The 20445-nt window shown below is 43.5% G+C and overlaps 1 protein-coding gene across 1 annotated transcript in view; it reads left to right on the forward strand.

The window, feature by feature from the left end:
* The first annotated feature begins 4172 nt into the window (after positions 1-4172).
* CTDSPL (CTD small phosphatase like) overlaps positions 4173-20445 on the forward strand; it is a 121163-nt gene continuing 104890 nt past the window's right edge. The window contains 2 exon segments of the mRNA XM_047770189.1: positions 4173-4248; positions 4251-4527. Of these exon segments, the coding sequence (XP_047626145.1) occupies positions 4207-4248; positions 4251-4527 (319 nt within the window). The 5' untranslated portion in view covers positions 4173-4206.

Consider the following 20445-nt stretch of genomic DNA (forward strand, 5'->3'; position numbering starts at 1 on the left):
CACTTTCAAGAAGAGTGTCTGACAAGGTAGGGGCAAAGACCCTGAGAGTTTCCTCTTATGCTGGTAATATTTTCTTTCTAAAATAAGGTGCTAGAGATATGAAAGCCCATTATAATAGTATACTTATATGCAGAGTCTAAAAATCTCACATAAATGAACTTTTAGGAAACAGAAGCAAACTCACAGACACCTGGAAAGAAGGAGATGGGTGAGGGATAGATTGGAATTTTGGTATTAATGGATGCAAAGTATTTTATGTAGATGGATAAACAATCAAGTCCTATTGTATAGCACAGGAAACTATATTCAATATCCTGTAATAAACCATAATGGAAAAGCATATGAAAAAGAATGTATATACATGTATAACTGAGTCACTGTGCTGTATAGCAGAAAAGAATGCAACATTGTAAATCAACTACACTTCAATAAAATAAAATATTAAAAATAAATAAAAATAAAAATTAAGCTAAAGAAACATATTAAATAGTGCAAGGACACTGCATGGTAGCAGTTTGGGAAATGTGACTGACCTAAGATTCTGATGTTCTGTTCAGGTCCTTTTAGATCCCTTTTCCTGTGTCTGTTTACTGCCTCCCTTTCTGGGGCTGCATGTGTTGTGGCTTCCAATGGCTAGCACCTGTCCTCTGGTCCCTGGGGCCACTCAGCTCCCATTCCAGAGAGCCCCAAGTGCCTGGGGGCTTAAGACCCCTCAGGACAGCGCTTGGCTATGACTGATGAGTATGATGGCCCAGCTCCCTAACCATTGTTTTGGATAACTCTGAGACCTTCTGTCTAGAACAGAATCTAGCAGCATATAGGGGGCACACATATAGGGGGCACTCTGTTGATGTCTGCTGAATGAACACATTTATTAATCTGATCCTTTGTAATTTCTGGAGTTTTGGTTATTCTTAGGTCTTGGTTATTCTTAGGTCTTGGTTATTCTTAGGTCACATCCGCAACCTACACCACAGCTCATGGCAACGCTGGATCCTTAACCCACTGAGCAAGGCCAGGGATCGAACCCACATCCTCATGGATCCTAGTTGGATTCATTACATGAACCATGACAAGAACTCCTATTTTATTTTCTTTTAAATAAACCTTATTTTTTTCAAGAGTAGTTTTAGGTGTACAGCAAAATTGTGTGGAAGGTATAGAGATTTCCCATATATCTCATGATACACGGGAGTTTTCAATATTTAATTATTTGATCAATCTTGATATGTTGTAAGGACTAAGGTAAATATGTATTTTCTTCTCATGGTTAATCAGTTGTCCCAAGAGAAATTTTTGAATCTTTCCTTCATCTGTAAAACCAAGATACTGTCTTATCCAGGACTCATTTAGTGAGGTATTATGCAATCATTTATAATGAAGGTTATAATGATTATGTCACCACATGGAAAAATGCTCACCTTATAATTTTAACAATGGTTTTTAATAGCTATATAAAAATTATGTGAATATATAGGCAAGGACAGGGAAAATAGGCTGACTTAAGTAGGGTGGTAGGGCTTTGGATGAACTTTTCCTTTGATTTCTATTATATTTATATAGAATATAGAAGGGAAGAAGTTGAAAGAGAGCAAGTTGCTTTCTTACTTGAACTTGAAACAAACACCTGGGTGAAGATAGGTTTTGTTTTTATTTTTCAGGTGACATCAGGAAGCTGAGGAAGATGGAGAATGCAGGTAAGGGAAAATTGTTATGGGAGGGTTCTGGAGAATATTTATTCCAAAAAAGGCCAGACAGGAGACATTCTGTGTATGGAAATCACTTCCTTTGGCCCTGTACCCCTGAGCTCCTTCCCAACCTCATTTAAGTGAGCAGAAGCTCTGGCAATCCCCCAAGCAAAAGGAATCCAGACCTCAAGTGAGTTCAAATGCTATCATCACTTTGCCCTGGCATAATAAGATTCTTCATCAGCCAGGCAGTAGTGATACTGGTCTCTGTGCTTATATACTAAGAACTGCAGGAGAACCAGAACACTCTGCACAGCTGTCTTGGAAGATCTCTCTCTGACCCCTTAGAATTCAGTAGTTTTTAAAAGTTGAACTCAGAGAAAATTTTAATTCGCCAGCCCCTGGGCCAGCCATATCCTCACAACAAAGGCGAAGAGCATTAGTCCTGGGGACACAGGGAGTCCTTGGTACCACGGGCCCCTCATGTGATCTGCACTTTGGTTAGGACGAGCATGCGCTGGAGCCTGGGCTGCTTACACCAGGGCTTGCCTTTCTAACCAAAAGCACACTTCACTTCAACCTTCATGGCTCTGCAATTCACTGGGGTCCCTAAGGTGCCAACAGAAGAGCAGCTGAGCACATGCCAAGTCAACTGGCACTGGACCCATGCACAAACTCAAAGCCAGGATGTCACTTGAGGTCGTGGACTTGGGGCAAAATTCCACAGCTTGCCTAATTACCTTTTAGAGCAGCTCCCCTAAAGTGCTTTCCCACCCACCTCGGCCACAGGAGCCCTCTCCCAGGGCTATCTCCCACACTGGGACCCTCACTGTGCTCCACCCCGTGCAGAGACTAGCTAGGTCTGCGAGAGACGTTTTTGGAAGTGAACTTGAAAACTTTGGAGAGTATCGTTGTTTATCTCAGTGTGCATGCGATTTATCTGCCTCCAGTTCCAGGCTCCAGGGGTTGGGGGGGGGGGGTAAGAAAGGTCCTAAAGGCCTGGCTTCCTTGAAGCCACTACAGGGACCGGGTCGCCTACAAGGCCTGAGGTGCGCGCGCAACCCGGCGCGAGAAGGTGGGCCGCTCCACGCCGCAGTCCATCCACTCAGCCTGGCCCACCTACGTCACGCTCCGCAGGCCCACCCAAATCCTCCTGGTTGGTGGAGAGCGCGCGCGAGCGCCACCGCCCCGCCCCCGGACCCGCCCCCCTGCGGCACTGCCCTGCCCCCGGTGGCTTACAGGGCTGCCTGTGCTGCTTCCAAGTTGGAGCGCCGAGGCGCGGGCGCGAAAGGGCTCTGACCCTCCAAGGGTGAGGGGGCGTTTTCCCGTCATGCTCGTGCTCTGGCTGTCGCCCCAAACCCAACAGTGGCTGGCTGGTCTTTAGAAGAACACTCCCTGCTCAGCTTGGCCCACCACAGGCCACCCCCACTCCGGCTCCCTTACTGCAGAGCACCGGGAAATGCCCATTTCTCAGGCCGGGCTTAACGCCCATAGCCTCCGCTCGACGCCCACAATCCCCAAGTGCCAGGAGGTTGATCCTCGAGGAGCGACCGTCCGGCACGCCGGCACTCCTCCAGCTCCGGCTCCCCGCGACCTGACCCCTGCTCAGTCCTGGGCCCTGTATTTGCGGACCCTTCAGGATTCCCCACTCCCTGGGACCACTCCGCATACGCTCGGGTTCCTCCGAACCTTCCTCGCACCACCGGGTCCTCCCTCTCTTCAGCGCCCTGGACCCCTCCAAGATCCGGTGTAAGGGACTACTCTCAGCAGCCTCTACCTCCGCAATCCGCTGGTCTCTACGCCGACATCTCTAACCACTCGCTTCTTGCGCCAGAATGCCCCACACCCACCATCTCCGCCAAGACCCCCTCACGGGATCCTCCACCCTATCCCTCACATCTACCCACTACTCCTCCCGCCTTCTCCCAGTAAATAGCCCTCCCAGGGCCTTCCTCATTCCCGCATCTATGCGATCCCTTCTCGACCCCCAGGGCCTCACTCCGAACATCGCTCCGAACCCTACCTGCACCCCCGAGGGCCCCTGCCTATCCTTCAACGCCCCTCAGACTACTCATCTGCCAGACTCCTCCCCATGGCCCTCGAACCCCAGGCAGCTCACCCCATTTCCCCAGACCTCTCTGACACCCCCATACACACCGGCCCTCATATCTACCTCCAGGACCCTTCTGGAATCCCCTACACCTCAAGCCTCTCACCCCACTCGTCTGCCCAAGACCCCCTCCCGCTCTCTACTCACCTCCTCGGCCTCACCCCGCACCCCTCTCCCCCCGGGGCTGGCGGGCCGCGGCGGCGGCGGCGGCAGCGGAGGCCGGTCCCCGGGCCGGGACACACCCACCCGCCCGCCCTCCCGCTTTCCCTCGTTCCCTCCCTCTTTCCCGCCCGCCCGCCCTCGCTCCTCGCTCGCTCCTTCCCCCTCGCCCGCTCCCGCTTCCCGCGGCGCCGGGCCTCCCGCTCCGCCTCCCCGTGCGCGGCTCTCCCGGGCGCGGCTCCGGGGTTCATGGTGACGAGGCGGCGGCCGCTCCAGCCCAGGGGCGGCGGCGGCGGCGGCGGCGGCGGCGGCGGGAGCGGGGGCGCGGGCCCGGGCCGCCTCTCCCAGAGCGCGGGTCCGGGCGGCGGGCGCGCCCGGGCGGCCGCGAGCGCCCCCCTGGCCCGCGGCCCCGCGCGCCCCCCGCGCCGCGCATCCGCGCGCCTGGCTGCCGGGGGGGCCGGGCCGGCGGGCGGCCGCCGCGCCGCGCACCCATGGACGGCCCGGCCATCATCACCCAGGTGACCAACCCCAAGGAGGACGAGGGCCGGGCTCCGGGCTCCGGCGAAAAAGGTGAGGAGGGGCGCGGGCGGGGCGGCCCGGGGGCGTGGGCACTCCCCGCGCGGCCAGAGTTGGCTGCTGGGCGCCGGCGCGGGCTGGGGGAAGGGTGCGTGGGTGCGGGTTGCGCCGCAGGGAGGCGGCCAACGTGCGGGTGCGGGTGCGGGCGGGAGGGGGTGTGCGCCTTTCCCGGGGAGGTTGTGATATGCGGGTGACCCTGCGGTCCGGGAGTTTGTGTCCGAGAAGTTGTGAGCGCACGCATGCCTGTATTTGTGTTCCTGGCATGTTGGAAGCGTGTGTGCCTTGTGTATGCAGGAGACAGAGGTTGGAAGGTTGTGTGTGCACCTAACAGAGAGATTGTGAGTGTGTGTCTCTGGCAGATTTGAGTTTATGTGCACTTGTGTGTTGTGTTTGTACACACACCAAGAGATGGTAAAGGCGTGTGTGTACCTAACAGAGGTCGTGAGTGTGGATTTCCCTGACAGGCTGTGTACCTAATGTTGAGGTTTGTGTGCATCTGACTAGGAGGTTGTGAAGTGAGTGTGTGTGTGTGTGTGTGTGCGCAAACACACACACCTCCTTACCTGAGCCTGCGGTTTGTATGTGTTCACTCCCGACAGAGTTTGTATGTGCAGATGATTGTGTAACTACAGCACTCAACTGGCAGTTTGAATATGTTGTGTCCATCGACTGGGAGAGTGTGTGTGTGTGCACTCACATCTAAGGAGGCTATGTGTGTGCTGTGCCTGACCACAAGCCTGCATGTGCAGTGTGTGGGTCTGCCTGTATTAAATGTGTGCACCAGACAGACTATGTGCCTGGGGGTGTTTAGTTGGGAAGCAGTGCTGTGGGGGGAGCTTTGCTAAGCCACCTCCTTCCTTGATTCTTTGGTGTCTCAGTGACACCAGCCTGTTGGAACCATCTGCAAGGACTTGTCCTCCATGGGCCCTTTTAGGACCCAGCTCTATCAGGCACTGGAGAAGTCCCCTGGGTGCCAGGTGTGTCCCTTCCCAGAGAGCCAGCACTGTGCCGCATCACTTGGTTTGACTTCAGCACATTTTGGCCCCATCACCCTCTTTGGTTTCCTTTTTCTCTTTTCCTTTGTGTCCCTGCCCCCTTGGAAATATATTGTCCCCTTCTCTCACGTGCCCTGTTTACTGTCCCTCTAGTGAGCTGCCTTGAGGCTTGATTTGGTTTTGAAGGGCCAAGAAATCTGGCTTGTTTTGTTCTGGTGACTAAAGCTCCCAGCTCTCCAACTTGCAAATACCTGGACCCAGGTCAGGAACAGCCCACCAGGATCGCCCTCCCCTTTCCAAGCCCGGCCTTTGACTTCAGCAAAGAGTCAGATTTCTTTCCATGTGTCATTACCCTTGTTGTGCCGGTGGAGTGAGGTGGGCAGCCCTACTGAGGAGTGGGGTGCGGTGGGAGGAACATGCCATTGCCTTTTCCCCAAGCAGGAACCCCTAGGCAAGCCCACCAGGAAAATGCAAGATACCACCATAGACACCCTTAGATTGGAGATCTGTCAGCCCGTTTGCACTTTCATAGATCTTAAGCATTATGTGTTTGCAGACTTGTTTTCGTCTATGTAAAATTAGAATTCAGACTCCCCCAGGCATTTTTCTGTGCCTTAGGAATGGGCTGAAGATTTCTGCAAGAGGATGCTCCACATGAATCTCCATGTCTCCCTGGGGCCCAGGTAGGCAGTGCCTTGGTTAGTCTGGCCTTCCTACCATTGTGGCTGTCAGTTCTTGGGGCTCTGAGCTGAGCACGTCCCTCAGGGACAGTTTGGTAGGAGGCATCCAGAAGACTTGATGCCTCTGCTCCTCTCCCGCTGTGGACTGAGTGCTTTGCGTGAGGCTTTGCCAGAGAGAGAATCCACAGCTCTTGTGAGGAGAGGTGTCACAGAAGGGAAGGAAATATGTCAGGGCTTCAGCCTCTGTGCTGCTCCCCACCTGCTTCCAGGAGTAGAAGACTCTCCAACTTTCTCTTTTCCTCTAGCTGCTGGGCTTTTAAAAGTGGAGTCAGTTACCCAAAATCCAAACCATGTACAAATATTCAAGGGTGGTGCTTGTTCTATTCAACTTGTTTACATTGTTGACAATATTGTCTTCAACTGCTTATTTTGTTTGTTTTCTAATGTCACATTGGCTGGTAGGTAACTGATTAGAGAAATTCCTTACCTGCTGCTCTGGGGTGGGCTGGCTAGCTAGTAGGTCCTTCTTGCTGAAGCATTGAAATTCTACTCGATTTAGTTTTTCACTTAAAAAAAACTGGGAATAATTTTTGGTGAACTGTATAATGTGGCAGTAAAGTTTAGAGCCAAACTTTGTACTAGCTTCTTCAGAGTCATAAACCACTAAACAGGTTCAACAATGTTTCTTGCTTAAGCATGTTGTTACAGACATGCACAGTCTGTTTTACACCATTTACGTTTTAGGTAAACACTTAATCATTTTGTTTTTTTAATTATGGGGCCTGGGATGTTTTTAAGTTTTTGTGGTAGGGAAGAAGCTTTTGGTTTTAAAAGTTGACTTTCATCGTTTGTTTTTAAAATAGGAATAATAATGACTGACTCCTGGGTTTGACTTGGGGCCTAAATGAGATGGTGTCTCTTAAGGATTTTGCCTGGTTCGCTGGTGTGTACCTGTTCCACACAAATCTAGGTGTAGATTTTCAGAGGAAGTACTAAGCATGGGCTGGAGGGTGTTTCACACAAGTTGAATTACTTTTTGACACTTTGCCACGTGGTGGTGCACCACTCAGAGATGACTGTCCCTATCAGAGGTGTGGCCTGTCACAGCAGGTTTGTTTTGTAATTGTGTTTGACTTGATTGATCCAGTAAAGATGCAGAGACAAGTTTCCCCATGAGTTTAGCTCCACCTGCTTGGCTGTCTGGAAATTTACAGATCAGTAAGAAAAAGTCAGACAATATAGTGGAAAAGTGATCGAGAGATATGAACAAGAAAAACCTTAGAAGAGATAATTTGAATGTCTCATAAGTGTATGCAGTGATACTTGCTGTGAAATATTTTCACAGGTCAGGTTGGTTAAACATTAAGTGATTGACAGCATTCGGAGTAAACGAAAGTTTTGGGAAACAGATATTTTATAGACTTTTGTGAGAGAATAAAGCGAGTACAGGCTTTCAAAAGAGTAATTTAGTACTGAATCGTTTCAGAACACATTTGGCTGCAAGTAACAGAAAGCCAGACTGATACTTTGGCTTAACCTGATAGGAGTTTATTCTTATCACGTAACAGGCAGACTGGAGGTAGCTGCCTCTGGCTTTGGTTCAGCAGTTCATTCACATCAGGGCTGACATCACTGTGATTCTCTTGATTTTCCTGCATGTTGCAACGTGGCTGTCACCCCTCCAAACACCACAGCCACCTTCAGGGCAGGAAAAAGGGACAGTGCCAGTCACATCCAGCCCTTTTTACCTGGAAAGCAAAAACACTCCCAGGGACCGCCCAGCAGACTTTTGTGGATGTTTAATTGGCCAGAACTCAGTCACACCCACTCCTAGCAGCACAGAAAATGAGTGGCCAGCTTTTCCAGCCTTTGTTGTGGAAGGCTGGAGAGGATAAGCTGATTGGGAATGGGTGGGAACAGCGGTTGGTTCATCCAGTTAGCAATGTTGGTCACACCTGCAAAACCCCAGGTCTATTTCAGGTTTCTCTCCTGGAGAAATCTTCACATGTGCTCAAATAGGTACAAGGATTTTCACTGATGGCTACATTGCTTGCAGTAGCAAACACTGGAAACATCCTAAGTGTCAAAGGATTCCACTGTGGAACATCAGTACCACAGAATACTACTGCAAGGCACTTGAAAAGAATGAATTAAATTATATCTAAACATACTAATGTGCAAAATGTCCAAGACAGTTTAAAGTATATGTTTGGGGGGCAGGAGGAGAAGGAATTTGAAGAGCAATATAAAGAGTGTGATCCTGCCTCTATTTTTAAAAAACCAGACACACACAAAACTGTACACGTCTAGAAATACACAAAAAATAATCTGAAAAAAATCTGTAGAAAATACTTCAAACAGAGACAATAATTTTCTCTGGGGAGAAGACTGGGATGGGAAGTGAGGGAACTTTGCCTTTTTGTTAAAATATTAATGAAAATGCACTTGTGTTTTACAGATGAATTTTTAACTAAAAAAGAAAAAATTTCCCATAGATGTTAGGAAGAAAATAAATAATTTAAGGGGGTTTACCAGTAATAAAATAAAAACCCCTACTTAACATGCAATATTATCAAGAGCATATCAACTCTTGCTGAACAGTTAATTATTTTGTAAGCTAACACGCATCCCTTGATAAGATTTCTGCAGGCAGGTTTCCTTTGGCAGAATTTTGGCCCAAAATGCTAAGTATATTTTCCCCAAATGTTTGCAACACTTAAGCTTTGCTCAGAAACCTTTAACCTTTGGGCTGCTAAAAAAATTACGGCAAGGAGAAGATTCTTGGAAGCAATAGTTATTTCAGATGTTGGAACAGATTTGAAGTAGATCGAGTTTGATTAACTTTTTAATATTAAACTTTTTATATGGAGATAACTGTAGATTTACATGTAAGAAATCGCATGGAGATTCTGACTCCTCCCTACTCCCCGCCAACTTCCTGCCAGTATTAACATTTTGCACAATCTTAATACAAAATCGTTGATGTAGTCAGGATACAGAAAAATCCCATCTCCCGGAAGATCCCTTGTGGTGCCATTTTATAACCATATCTGCTTCCCTCCCATCCCCCCGCCCCCCTTCTCGGCCCATTGGCAACCACTGCTTTACTCTTCATTTCTAAAATTTTGTCATTTTAGGTATCAAACAATAGGTGATCTTTTGGCATTGACCTTTTTCATTCAGCATAATTCTCTATATTTTCATCCAGGTTGTTTTGTATTGCTGAATAGTATTCTATGTATAGCCGAGTAGTATTCCATGACATAGATATACCACACTTTAATCATTCACTCTTTGAAGAACATCTGATCATTTCTGGACTTGGGCTATTACAAATAAAGTTGCTCTAAACATTTAGTGGACAAGTTTTTGAGTAAACGTAAGTGTTCGTTTCTCTGGGATAAATACCCAGGCCTAGAGTTGCTGGGTCATAGGGTAGTTGCATATTGACTTTTTAAAGAAACTGCCAAACCATTTTCCAGATTAAATATACCCAGTTACAGTCTCACCAACAGTGTATGAGTGATCCAGTTTTTCCACATCCAGCATTTTATGTCACTGTCACTTTTTTATATTAGTCATTCTGATAAGTGTGTAGTGGTATCTCATTGTGGTTTTAATTTGCATTTCCCTGACGGCTAATGATGTTGAACTGCTTTTTATGTAATCATTTCCTTCTGTATATTTTATTTGGTTAGATAGCCCATTCTGTCTTTTGCCTGAGTTCCAATTGGATTTTTTTTTTTACTGTTGAGTTTTGAGGATGCTTTACATACTCTAAATATTAGTCCTTTGTCAAATATGTGGTTTGCAAATATTTTCTCCTTATCTGTAGCTTAGCTTTTTATCCTCCTAACACCATCTTTGGCAGAACAAAATAGCTCTTGCTGTTCCAGTTCCTTTGTCTTTCTTTATAAATTCTTTTAATTTTCATAAGATACAATATTTCAGGTTTTTTTATTCTGTAGATTATGCTTTTGATATCAAGTTTAAGAACTCTTTATCTCGCACTGGATCTCAAAGGTTTACTCATATGCTTTCCTCAGAAGTTTGTAGTTGTATATTTTACATGTAAGACCATGATCTTTTCTGATTTAATTTTTTAGAAGATGATTGGCTTAGATTCAACTTTTTGTCTCTGGCTGTTTGGTCACTTTAGCCACATTTGTTAGGAAAGCTCTCCTTCTTTTGAATTTCTTTTGCATTTCTGTCAAAAATCAGTTTGGCATGTTTATGTAGGTGTCTTTCTGAGTTCTTTGTTTTGTTCCACTGATCTATGTGTCCATCCCTCTGCCTGTTTTACAGTCTTGATTACTGTAGCTGTATTTTAAGTCTTGAAATAGGATAGAGTTTGTCCTGCAACTTTTGTTCTTTTTCAAAATTGCTCTTGCTATTCTAGTTCCCTTGTCTTTCTTTATAAATTCCATAATAATCTTGTCTATATCTAAAAAAAAAAAAAGAGCTTCCTGAGATTTGAATAGGAATTGAATTAAACCTGTGTATTAATATGGGGAGAATTGCCATCTTTACTCTGTTGAGTCTTCCAATTCATAACCACAGTATGTCTTTCCATTTATTTAGATATTCTTTGATTCTTTCATCAGGGTTCTGTAGTTTTCAGCATGCAAGTCCTATCAATGTTTTGTTCGATTTGCATGCAGGTGTTTCTTTTTTAAAGTGATTTTATTGTGTTTTTAATTTTGTTGTTCGTGTGTTCAGTGATAGCATATAGGAATACAATTGATTTTTGTATGTTTTTCTTGTATCCTTTGACTTTGCTGAGCTCACTTATTAGTTATAAGAGGCTTTTATAGGTTTCTTGGGGTTTTTAACATAGACAAACATGTCATCAAATAAGAACACATATTTCTTCATTTATGATTTGTATGCCTTTTATTTCTTTTTCTTGGTTTATTGCACTGATGAGAACTTAGACAAGTATGTTGAGTAATAAGAGTGGACATTCTTGCCTTGTTCTCAGTAGGAAATCATTTCAGTCTTTTACCATTAAGTATATTGTCAACTGTTGTTTTTTTGAATATCTTTATCAAGTTAAGGAAGTTCTCCTGTATTCCAGTTTTTCTGAGAGTTTCTATCAGAAAATGGATGGTGACAGAGTTCCTGATGTGGCTCAGTGGGTTAAGAACTCAAGGCAGTCTCCATGCCCACACCTGGTAGGTTTTAGATCTGGCATTGCTGCAAGCTGTGGCATTGGTCACAGATGAGGCTCAGATCCAGTGTGGTTGTGGCTGTGGCTTAGCTGGCAGCTACAGCTCTGATTCGACCCCTATCCCTGGGGGACTTCCATATGCCACAGATGTGGCCATAAAAAGAAAAGAAAAAAATGGATGCTGAATTTTGTCGTATGCTTTTTCTGTATCAGTTGATATGATCATGTGAATTTGCATCTTGTCTGTTAACATAATAGACTGCACTGATGGATTTTAAAATATTGAACCAGCTTACATGCCTAGAATTAACCTAATGGTGGTGTATATAATTGTTTTTATATATTAGTGAATTGTTTACTAGTATTTTGCTAATAATTTTTACATCTGTGTTCATGAGGGATATTGATCTGAAATTTTCCTTTTTGCATTGGTCTTTATCTGGTTTGGTTTTAGCTTCTTAAAATAAATCGGGAAAGTATTTCTCTTCTCTTTTCTGGAAGAGATTGTATGGAATTGGTGCTCATTCTCCAGTGAAATCATCTGGGCCTGGAGATTTCTTTGGGGGGGGAGTTTAAATTACAAATTCAATTTCTTTAATAATTATAGAGCTATTCAAATTAATACCTTTCATATTGGGTAGGTTGTGTCAATTTTGTTTTTTGAAATTTGATCCAGTTCATTGAAGTTGTCGAATTTGTGTGTAGAGTTGTTCATAGTATTAGTTCATTATTACCTGTTTGATGTGTCTGAAATAATAGCTTCTGTTTCTAATATCCTCTGTTTCATTCCTGATATTGATAATTTGTGTCTTCCATCTTTTTTTTGGGTGGAGAGGGGGATTAGGCTTGATAGAGGTTTCTCAATTTTCTTGATCTTTACAAAGAACTGCCTCTTTCATTTGTTTTCTTTATTTTTATGTTTTCGACTTAATTGATATCTGTTCTTTATTATTTCCTTCTTTCTTCCTTGTCCTTTTCTCCGCTTTGCTGTCTCTCCTCTCCTCTTTCTCCTGGCTGCCCCTCTATCTCTCTCTGGGTACCCCACTTCTCCCTAATCCCTTTTCTCCTCTCCCTGTGCCCTCACTCCTCCCTGCTCTGCAGCCATCTCCTCCTCCCCCAATTCCGTCCCTCCTTTTTTTTTTTTTTTTTTTGCTTTTTAGGGCCACACCCACAGCATATGGAGGTTCCCAGGCTAGGGGTTGAATTGGAGCTGTAGCCGCCAGCCTACACCACAGCCATGGCAACACAGGATCCGAGCCATGTCTGCGACCTACACCATAGCTCACGGCAATGCCGGATCCTTAACCCAGTGAGCAAGGCCAGGTATTGAACCCTCATTCTCATGGATACTAGTTGGGTTCATTACTGCTGAGCCACAATGGGAACTCCTAAATGTATTTTTTTTATGAATTTTATTTTTTAGAACATTTTAAAAAATTGAGCAGAAGGTAAGAGAGTTCCCATATAGAACTCTGACCCCACACATGCACAGCCTCCCCCCACTATCACTATCCTACACCAGTTTATGACAATTGATAAACCTACATTGACACAGCATAATTACCTTAACTCCTCAGTTTATGTTATGATTCACTCTTAGTGTTATACATTCTATATTTTGTTGTTTTTAACGGCTGCACCTGCAGCGTATAGAGGTTCCTCAGCTAGAAGTTAAATCAGAACTATAGCTGCCAGCCACAGCCACAGCCACGCCAGATCTGAGCCTCATTGATGACCTATACTATAGCTTCCAGCAACGCCAGATCCTTAACCCACTGAGCGAGGCCAGGGATTGAACTCTCATCCTCTATAGAGACAGTGTTGGGTCCTCAACCCACTTAGCCACAACAGGAACTCCCCATTCTATGGTTTTTGACAAAAGCATAATGACATGTGTCCATCATTATAGTATCATACAGAAGTTGAACTGCCCTAAAAAAAAAATCCTCTGTATTCTGTTTATTCACCACCCCCAGCCCTTGGAAACCACTGAGCTTTTCCAGAATGTCATATGTTTAGAATTATATAATATGTAGCCTTTACATATTGACTTCTTTCATTTAGTAGGTTCTGTTGTATCTTTTCATGGCTTAATAGTTCATTTTATTTTAGTACTCCATCATATAGATGCACCACAGTTTGTCCATTCACCAACTGAAGGACATCTTGGTTCTTCTAAGTTTTAACAATTATGACTAAACTATCTATAAACATCTGTGTGGGTTTTTCTATAGACATGTTTTCGACTTATAGGGATAAATATCATGGAGCACTATTGCTGTATTGTATGGTGAGAATATTTTTCACTTGGTAAGAAACTCCTGACTGTCTTCCAAAGTGGATATATCATCTTTAGTTTTCAGAAGTTTAGCTATGATATGTCTTGGCTTGGATTTCTTCAGGTTTATCCTGCTGGGGATTCACTCAGCTTCTTGAGTTTGTAAGGTTGTCTCTTGCCAAATTTGGCAAGTTTTCAGCCATTATTTTCTGAAGTGCTTTTTCAGCACTTCCCTTTTCTTTTCTTCCTCTGGGACTTTGATAACACAAATATTAGATCCTTTGTTGTAGTCCAACAGGTTTATCAATACTAACTATTCTTTTTTTTTTTTTAATATTTTCTGTTGATTCAGGTTGGGTAATTTCTGTTGTTCTGTCTTCACATTCATAGCTTCTCCCACCCCCCCATCCCCTCCATTCTGCTATTCAGCCCATCCACTGAGCTTTTTGTTTCAACCTTCGTATTTTTTAGTTTAAAATTTTCTGCGTAGTTTTTCTTTATACTTTGTATTTCTTTGCTAAGACCTTCTGTTTCTTTGCTGAGACTTTCTGTTTTCATTTGTTTTAAATATGTTCTTAATTGCTTTTACCTTAGCTGCTTGAAAATCTTTGTCAGATAAGTGCACATTCTCTGTCTTCTTGTTGGCATTTATTGTCTTTTTTCCATTCATTTTGAGATTTTCTGGCTCTTGGTGTAACAAGTGAATTACATTTGAAACCTGGACATTTTCAGATTATGTTATGAGACTCTAGATCTTATTTACTTATTTATTTATTTATTTGTCTTTTTAGCTATTTCTTGGGCCGCTCCCGCTGCATATGGAGGTTCCCAGGCTAGGGGTCGAATCGGAGCTGCAGCCACCGGCCTATGCCAGAGCCACAGCAACGTGGGATCCGAGCCGCGTCTGCAACCTACACCACAGCCCACGGCAACGCCAGATCGTTAACCCCCTGAGCAAGGGCAGGGACCGAACCCGCAACCTCATGGTTCCTAGTCGGATTCGTTAACCACTGCGCCACGACGGGAACTCCTGGATCTTATTTAAACCCTCTGTTTTAGGTAGTCTTCTCTGACAGTGCTCCAGCAGAGAAGGGGAAGCACTGCATTATTGCCAGGTAGACTAGAAATCCAAGATCTCCACTTGGCCTCTGTTGACAAACTGCTAGGCAGGGAAGGGATTTTCGGCTCTCACTTCATCTCTGCTCAACTGCAGTGGGAGTGGTCTCATTACAACTGCATTTCTCCACTTGCACCACTCCAGTGGGGCAGGGAGGAACACTTCATTACTGCCACTGAAGGGTGGAAGGCCACACTGGCTGCATCTTATCCACTGGCACTGCTGGGAGAGGAGGGGACTCATTACCAGCTGCCTAGGATGAAGTTCTCTTCTCCCTCCATGATCTTCTGTGACACTACCTCAAAAAGGTTATGGGGTGCCTCCTTGCACCCTAAAGGGGGTGGAATTCTATATACCTCTTAGATTTGGCTGGTGTGGGCAGAGGAGGGGCCACACTGTATGTGTGTTGCTCATTGCACTAGAGCAGTTATTATCTGCGAGTTTTTGTCTTGCTGGACTACCCTTTTCTGGTCCTTTGGTTACAAAGAGTAGGCTTTTGGAGTTCCCGTCGTGGCGCAGTGGTTAACGAATCTGACTAGGAACCATGAGGTTGTAGGTTCGGTCCCTGCCCTTGCTCAGGGGGTTAATGATCCGGCGTTGCCGTGAGCTGTGGTGTAGGTTGCAGACGCGGCTCGGATCCCGCGTTGCTGTGGCTCTGGCGTAGGCCGGTGGCTCCAGCTCCGATTCGACCCCTAGCCTGGGAACCTCCATATGCCGAGGGAGCGGCCCAAGAAATAGCTAAAAAGACAAAAAAAAAAAAAACAAAAACAAAGAGTAGGCTTTTGAGAGGACATTTTTGTCTGCAGCTGTTGGTTTTCCCCCATATCCGGCTCCTTTAGCTCTAAGTCTGGGTTATATGAAGCAAAAGAAAAGCTGGGGACCACCACGATGATGCTGCAGGTCCCTTGCTGCTCTGCCTTCTTCTCTCTGCCTGTCAGTCTCCTTATGTTTGCTGTATAAACAGGGTTTGTAGTTGTACTCAGTGGAAAGAATAGGAAGAAATATGTTTACTCCATCTTCTTGAAAGTAGAAGTCCCCTGATTAATTTTTAGACCTATCCAAATTATGTGTTTTAAGGAAGGCTAGAGTTAGAAAGGTGTCATTTTAAAGGTTTATTTCAACAATGTGCTAATGACCAATGTAAAAGTCAAATTGAGTTAGTGCTTTGAGAATCTTGATTGTTCCTGAAAAAGAGAAATGATAATGAATTCAGTGTGAAATCAAGTCTGGATCAGTAGGGCTTCAGTGACAGCTGTTGTTGAACCTGCCTTCAAAGGATGCCTTCATAAACTTTTGTCTCAACACCAGAATTTAGATCAGAATTCTTCAGTATCCTGATTTAGATGTATGTTTGATCTAATATTCTGTTTCATTGGCAAGCATGTTTAAACCCATATCTTATCTTTCATTTTGTTTTTCAATTGAGCAAGCATCCATTTAAGTAAGCAGAAGTGTCCTCCTGGGGTAAACAGTGCCCATGACCACCAGGCAGGGCTCACTGATCACCGACTGGAAAAGTCTACTTCCCGTCTGCACTGGCCTGGAAGAAAGTCTGAGGGCTCCAGAAACTTGTCCCAGGCTGAACCTGACCAGAGTGGCCCAGGTTGGGAGGGAACTCCATTCACAAGGGCAGGACTGGATTTTCAGAAGAAGGAACTCACAGCTTCAAGTTCAGTCCTGAGGTTTTGTTTATTTATTTTCCTTCCAGTTTTATTAAGATGCAATTGACATACAATATGATTTAAGTTTAAGGGATACAGCATAATGACTCGATGTACATATATATTGTGAAATGACTACCACAGTAAGTTTAGTTAAACCTCCTCATATGGTTACCAAAAAACATTTTTTTTAACCATGATGAGAATTTTTAGGATTTGCTTTCTTAGCAACTTTCAAATATTCCACTCAGTGTTGTTAACTATCGTTGTCATGTTGTATGTGATGTCCCTCGTGTGTATTTATCTTATAACTGGAAGGTTGTGCCTTATGACTACCCTCACCCAGTTCCCCCGTCTTTCACCCTCTGCCTCTGGCAAGTGCAGATCTGATCTATTTTTCTATCAATTTGGTTGTTTTTTGTTTTAAAAACAAAATAAGTGAGTCCATAAACTATTTGTCTTTCTCTAGCTTACTTCACTTAACATACTGCCCTTAAGATCCATCCATGTTGTTGCAGATGGCAGAATTTCCTTCTTATAGAATAGCATGCCTGTATATGGATAGATAGATATCCATTCGTCTGACAGTAGACACTTAAGTTGTTTCCATGTCTTGACTATTATAGATAATGTTGCAATGAACGTGGCAGTCTAGCTATCTCTTTGAGATAGTGATTTTATTTTCTTTGGATAGATACCCAGAAATGAGGTAAATGGCTTTTTCTTTTCTAGTGATATTGGGAATGGGGGAATAGTGAACCCAGGGCCAGTGGGTTCACTATTCCCTTCATCCAGGAATTGGCAAAGGTCAGGAAACATGCAGCCCACGATGATTCTAGATTTAAATATACATATATAATTTTTTTACTTGCTTTGGCAATAATGTATGATGCTAAGGTGAGCAGTATATAGCTACTTAAAAAGGGAATGTAGAGATTCTGTTGGATAATGGTGATGTATAATATACACCCCAGAACCTATTTTCCAGATTTTAAATCATGATTTATCGGATATCTAACGTTCAGTATTTTTAATGACCTAGCTTTCTTTTTAAAGTCAACTTTCATTAAATAGTTTCCTTTAATCTTGTAACATTTTATTTTTTAAATGAGGATGCATATTCAGTGCTTTATTTAAAATATAATTAAACAAATATTTGCCTTTATGGATTTGAGATAACATTACAGAGCAAAGGCTTAGGAACTGCTTGTAGCACTGGGTTGGGATGTGAACAATTTCATATTTGGGATCAAGACAGAAAACACTGGTGACATAGTTCTCTGAAGCCAGGACCTAATAAGCAATGGTCTTTATGGATGCTAAGGATCATGTAATCACGTAAGTAATTGCTCATTTTGATCCTGAGTACCTGCTTCAAGTTAGAAACTGAAATGTTTCTTGTAATTTGTTTTAAGGCTACTTGCCAAAATGTTTTAAAATCCTGATACTTAAAGCCCTTTAAAAACTGGAGAGAAGTGGCTTAATAGGTAATGGTTGAGTCTATTCTTAGCTTTCAAAATTAGTATTTAACCTAAGCTCTCAGTGTTTCAGGGTATCTTGAAGAACAAATCACACTACCTTGTCACCATGGCTTGCGTAAATATAGCCTTTTAGTATCAGAGAGGTCAGTATTCCTCTAAGAGTTCATCCTGTGCTTGGACTTGTATGTGATATCTCCCTGTGCATCTGGTCAAGATTCAGCTTTCATGCTTAGCGTATCATAAATTTGTTCTAAGTGTGTGATTCATATGTTCAGGTCAGAAACCATTGACTTTAATTCCATAGACTTCTGTCAGAGCTGTATTTTCATTCCCCTTTTTGAGGAAACAGCTCAACGTAATCATTTTTGTTTCAGTTAGAACAAATGCATTTCACAGCAGTCATCAAACAAGTATACATCTGGAGGAACTGCTGACTCTGTCGAGAGTATAAGCGCTTATTGATGAACATAAATTTTTCTCTTCCACGGGATACTCTGTTTCATGACATAGGCTTGACTTCTTGAATTTTTTAAAGAATTTGTTTTATGGCCATGGCATATGGAAGTTCCCAGGCCAGGGAATGAATTTGAGCTGCTGTGGCAACACCGGATCCTTTAATTAACCACCACACTGGGCCAGGATCAAAACTGCACCTCTGCAGCAACCTGAGCCACTGCAGATGGATTCTGAACCCACTGTGCCAGGGTGGGAACTCCTTGAATTTTTTTTAAGTTTAATTTTTTAATGATGCAAATTTGCAAGCAATAAAAATCATCCTTTTTGGTATAACCCAAGGTTACAAGCTGTGTGAGCTTTGGCAAACTCATACAGCTGTGTAGCCACCTCCACAATCATGAAATATTTCCATGACTCAAAATATTTCCTGCACCTCTTAGCAGTCATCCTCCCTGCACACTCAGCCCCGAACAACTGATCTCTTCTTTCCCCTGTTGTTCCCTTTTCTGAAATGTTGTATTAAAGGAGTCATGTGATATATATGTAGCCTTTCGAATTTAGCTTCTTTCACTTAGCTTAATGCTTTTGAAATTCATCCAGATGGTTGCCTATATCAGTAGTTTGTTGCTATTTATTGCTGGGTAGTATTCAATTGTTTGCATGTTTGAAAATATATGTTTAACTCTATTTTAAAAATTGCCAAGCTATTTTCCAAAGAAGCAGCACCATTTTGCATTTCCACCAGCAATGTATGACAGTTCCAGTTGTTCTGTATCCTTGTCAGCACTTAGCATTGTCAATTTTTTTAAGTTAGCCATTCTGATGGGCATGTAGTGGTGTTTCACTGTGTTTTAATTTGTTTCCTAACAAGGGTCATTCAGATAAATTTTTTTTTTCTTTTTAGGGCCACACCTGCAGCATACGTAAGTTCCCAGGCCAGGGGTCAAATTGGAGCTGCAACTGCCAGGCTATACCACAGCCACAGCAATGTGGGATCTGAGCTGCGTCTGTGACCTACACCATAGTTTACAGCAACACTGGATCCTTAACCCACCAAGCAAGGCCGGGGATTGAACCCACATTCTCATGGGGTTGTAATCCCTGAGGTCAGGTTTATAACCCACTGAACCACAAGTGGGAACTCCCAGATATATTCTTTCGTAAGGGGTCTGATCAAATTGTTGCCAGTTTAAAAAATACTGATTTCTTATTACTGAGTTTGAAAGTTTTTTATATATTCTAGATATAAGTACTTTGTTAAATATGTTTTGCAAATATTTTCTCACAGTCTGTGATTTTTCTTTTCATTCTCTAAGCAACAGCTTTGATCTTCCAGTTTGTTTTTGTGGTTAAGCAGATTTTACGTAAAATTTACCATCTTACCATTTTTAAGTGATATTAAGTACATTCATGTTGTTGTGCACATATTACCACCATCCATTTCCAGAACTCTTTTCATCTTGAAAAACTGAAGCTTTGTCTCCATTAAACACTAACTCCCCATTACCTTCCTCCCAGCCTGTGACAACCACCATTCTACTTTCTGTTTCTGATTTTGACTACCCTAGCTTCCTCTAGGTAAGTGGAACCATGCAGTATTTGTCTTTTCATGACTGACTTATTTCACTTGAAGTCCTCAAGGTTGATGCATTTTTAGCATGTCAGAATTTCAGTCCTTTTTAAGGATGAATAATATTCCAGCAAGAGAGAGAATATATGTATTGTATATCTTCATATATGTGGTCTCTAAAATATAGCACATTTTGGGTATTTTCTCATCTGTCAGTGGATACTTGGGTTGCCTCCATGTTTTAGCCATTGTGAATAATGCTAATGTGAATATGGGTGTACAATTATGTTTTAGTCCCTGCTTTCACTGTGCTGGGTTATATACCCAGGAGTGGAGTTGTTGCATCATCTGGTAATTCTGTGTTTAACTTTTTGAGAGGCCGCCATACTTGCTGTTCCTCAACAGCTATACCATTTAACATTCCCACCAGGTGCCCAAGGGTACCAGTTTCTCCACACCCTCACCAGTATTTATTTTTTGTCTTTTGGATAGTAGCTATCTTAA

This window comes from Phacochoerus africanus, chromosome 1 (genome assembly GCF_016906955.1).
Source record: "Phacochoerus africanus isolate WHEZ1 chromosome 1, ROS_Pafr_v1, whole genome shotgun sequence".
Lineage (NCBI taxonomy): Eukaryota > Metazoa > Chordata > Mammalia > Artiodactyla > Suidae > Phacochoerus > Phacochoerus africanus.